The sequence below is a fragment of the Cibotium barometz genome, chromosome 19 (assembly GCF_041138505.1).
Source record: "Cibotium barometz isolate CiBa-2024 chromosome 19, ASM4113850v1, whole genome shotgun sequence".
Lineage (NCBI taxonomy): Eukaryota > Viridiplantae > Streptophyta > Polypodiopsida > Cyatheales > Cibotiaceae > Cibotium > Cibotium barometz.
Window position 1 is genome coordinate 37,148,359 of NC_141064.1, and position 3,807 is coordinate 37,152,165.

Sequence of the window (3,807 nt, forward strand, 5' to 3'; positions counted from 1 at the left end):
TCTCTCTCTCTCTCTCTCTCGTGCGCGCTAAGAGCAAAGGCGGGTCGAAGTACTGTATGTACAGACACGGCAGTAGAAATATATGCATGTTTAATTAACCATGCATGTTTTGCAGGTTGAGAGAGAGCCCCAACAGAGGAAGACATAGCGAGAGAGGCGGACCAAGGGGAGGTGCATGCTGTCTTCTCTCTCTCTCTCTCTCTCTCTCTCTCTCTCTCTCTCTCTCTCTCGTCCACTAATCTTTGCGCACATGTTTGCAGGTTGAGAGATTAATTGATTAAGTAGATTGCTGCATGTTTTGCAGGTTGAGAGAGACTTACCTCTGTAGAGGAAGAAAGAGCGAGAGAACACCGAGTGAGGTGGATGCAAGGTTGAGCAAGAGAGACGATTTCAAAACGACTCTGGCTGCCTCCTTCAATTGGCTGCCTCTTAGCTCCTCTGCATCCTCCTCCTCCGCCTCGTGCAATAGAAGTTAGCGGCTCCTTCAATTGGCTGGCGCCTGGCTCCTCTGCAGAGTCTGCATCCGCCTCCCGCAGTGAAGTTGGTGGCTGCATGTACAGACACGACAGGAGAAGGCAAAAAAATCGCGACACGTGTACAGTAGAAAATAAGCCGTGTAAAGATATAGTAGAAAGAGAAATAGAAAATAAACAGTGTAAAGATATAATAGATAGTAGAAGTTCTAACTAGAGTCTAGACCCTTTAAATTTAAGTGTAAAGATATAGTAGATAGTAGAAGTTCTAACTAGAGTCCCTTTACATTAAATTTAAAGCAACACAAATGGCTTATATATTTATTCTAAATGAGACCCGCTTAAATGAGGCAGACAATCGCCCTACAACGACTGCTATTATAACATTAATGGCCACACTCGTGGGCGAAGGAGGAGCACGCTGTACTGGTGGGTGCGAGCATCCTGTCTCTCGTTGCCCTCTGCGCGTGCGTTTCGTGCTGGTTAGCCACACACACCATCATCGCAACCAGCAACAAGAGTAGGTCAAAGCGAAGATGCCCTCGTTTCCGCTTTTATTACCCCCTCCTCCCCCTCATCTGTGCAGGCCTCCCCACAGTATCGTCGTGCCCCCTCGCTGCTCAGTTTCCTTACACTCAAAGTAAGTACCGAGGTCTCTCCCGCTCACGTTTTCCTCTGCGCCTCTCTGGTTTTGTTCTTCTTTTCATTAGGATTTCGCACTTTTGCCTAGGTTTTGTTGATTCTTTAGGGGCATTCTGTATACGTACCGAGGTTTTTTCCGCACACGTGTTCCTCTGCGCCTCTGTGGTTTTGTTTTTCGTTTCATGGGATTTTAGGTTTAGGATTTCGTGGATTTCGTACTCTTGCCTAGGTTTTGTTGATTCTGTAGTGGCATTCTGGATACTGAATCAGAGAATGTATGTTCTGGGTTTTCTCCGAATCTGCTAATTTGTTTTCCTTGTTTTGCTTTCTGCAATCTCGTATAGCTAAAGTAAGTTCTCAGGATCTCGCAGCAGGTCTCTTTTCTGAGATTTGTAAGGGTTATGCGTGCGTGCGTGTGTAATTTCTCTAGGGTCTAACATCAGGATGAGTTGTTAGGGTTATGTATACGTGCGCGTGCGCGTGTCTGAGGGTTAGTTTATTGTTTTGCGCAGTCTGAGGATCTCATCTGTGTAAGGAAATAGGGTTTTTTTTACGTGCTTTCTCGGATGTTTGCATATTCATGCCTGTTGCGTGAGCAATGCCCATTTTTTATGGATGTCCAGTTTGTAATGCTTGGTGACATGCTGCAGTGGCAATCCTTGAGCACCAGGAGAAAGCACATGATTTTGATGGTCTGGAAGTTGAAGGGGTTGCATTTGCACCTTCCATTGTAGCCCCAGGGTCCTCAAAGCCTCTGATACTGGGTGGTGCGGGTAATGTCCGTTCTATGTGGCTTACTTATACAACAACTTTATGATTACCTTTTGGGAAATCTCTTGATAGCAATGCCAAGGATTGGACCTTGTTCTTATGGCAGGTGATAGAGGCCTCGAGATCAATGGCAACTTCATCAAATTTACAGCAATCGGAATATATGTGGAGGAAGGAGTCATTCCCCACCTCTGCCCAAAGCTTGGTGGAAAGACTGTGGCGGAGCTCTGTGAAAAGGAGCTGCTATTTGAGGAGTTACTGTCAGGTCAAGGCCCTTCCAACCTTCTTACCTCTGTATGTATGACTCTGGCAGCATGTATGCTCTTCTTTGTATGCCCATATATGCCATTTTCAAAGCTCTTTTCTTGTATGTGGTGGGAACATGTACAGTCTCCTCAGTCTACCCAATCCATGTATGCCTTTACCCATGGTTTAACAAGTTTTTCATGTATGCTGAGATCATGGATGATCTCCTCATTTCATCTTTGTACGCCTTTGTGCTCTGTCTACTGAGCAGTTTCATGTTTGTCCCAGGTATTTACTATGACCCTGTTAGTTCATCCCAGGCAGGGTCTCCTTAGCTTTTCCATGCTGTCCTCATACTTGTTCTGTAGGTGTGCTGCACGTTTTTTTCATTCTTTGTTGTGGGTGATCTAGCTATATTCCTTATTTTTCCAGTTTCTCACCTATGTTTGCATGTCTGAGCTCCCGTTAATTGTATGTTATCTTGTGCTTTTATCTGAAATCATTGACATTTTTTGTGTGTTTGTGTGTGTGTGTGTGTTTGTCTTCTACCAGCTCCCTTTGAGAAATTTGTGAGAGTCGTCTTTCTAGTCCCTCTCAGTGGCCCTCAATATTCAGAAAAAGTCTTGGAGCGCATTGGTGCGCAAGCCCTCTACACAAAGCTACAGGATGAACACAAGCAACAGTTCCTGGAGATCTTCAAGGCAGAGAATTTTCCTCCTAGGTCCTCTGTCCTCTTTTCTTTCTCAAAAGAAGGGCTGAAGGTGAGGCTCCTCTTGGTTCATATGGTCCATTCCAATTTCATGATTTTTTCTTTGTCGAAAGATGGGTTGAAGATGAGGCTCCTCTTGCTTCCAATGGTCCATTACAATTTCATGACTAGTGCGGACCTTAGGGCGTGATCATAATAATTTGAATGGTTATTCCTTTATGTTGCGTTGCGTATGCATCACATTGATGCTGTGTGTAGGTTGACAGTACTTTGTGTTCAAGATTTGTGGTCTATGTTGAAAACTCTGTTATTGAACAGGCATTCTATGTTTGACTCAGGTTGCATTTACTAAAGGCAATAACATTCCTGAGAAACCTGTAGCTGTGATCAAGGATGAAACGTTTGCGGAGGCTGTTCTTGCAACCATCATATGGAAAGAGGGAGTGTCACCTGGAGCGAAGGTCTCTCTTGCAGAGCGGCTGTCCAAATGCTTCTAATTGATGACTGCATGGAAATGAGATGGAGGGTTGGAAGTAAAGATGAAATTTGTGCAAATGAAGGGAGAAGAAATCTTAAATAATCCCCATTTTGGATGGGAGAGTAGATACTTCTAATTAAACTGTTTTCTTTACTAATATTGTTCTAAGTTTTATAGATTTGGAATAGAGCACTACTGTTAGGTGTGTGTGTTTTCATTGGAATAGGGCACTACTGTTAGTTGGTGTATGTTTTTACTATTGGTATGTGGATTTAAAATGTGCAAACCCCTGGGAAGTACCATTAGTGAAAGAACATTACGGTAAATATAGCCTGATGTTAGTTATGCTCGTGTTATCTTTTGTATATTTAAAATGCACATTGATATAGCTACTATATTTGAGGCTACATTAACGTGTTTGAGTGAACAAACAATAATAATGAAAAACTTTATAAATCCATAATCACAGGGATAATCACGAAATATAT

General features: G+C 43.2%; 1 protein-coding gene across 1 annotated transcript; it reads left to right on the top strand.

The window, feature by feature from the left end:
- Positions 1-869: 869 nt before the first annotated feature.
- Positions 870-3,524, top strand: LOC147628536 (chalcone--flavanone isomerase-like). Its single transcript, XM_086813721.1, has 5 exons — positions 870-1,113; positions 1,766-1,888; positions 1,993-2,151; positions 2,685-2,893; positions 3,180-3,524. Coding segments are annotated over exons 1-5 (651 nt in total). The 5' UTR covers positions 870-1,112; the 3' UTR covers positions 3,339-3,524.
- Positions 3,525-3,807: the final 283 nt, after the last annotated feature.

What these genes read in the sequence shown, in the direction of transcription:
- LOC147628536 (XM_086813721.1), top strand. An exon ending in TCTGATACTGGGTGGTGCGG is followed by an intron (nt 1,889 to 1,992) that starts GTAATGTCCGTT and finishes TTCTTATGGCAG; the next exon opens with GTGATAGAGGCCTCGAGATC. An exon ending in ATTTGAGGAGTTACTGTCAG is followed by an intron (nt 2,152 to 2,684) that starts GTCAAGGCCCTT and finishes GTCTTCTACCAG; the next exon opens with CTCCCTTTGAGAAATTTGTG.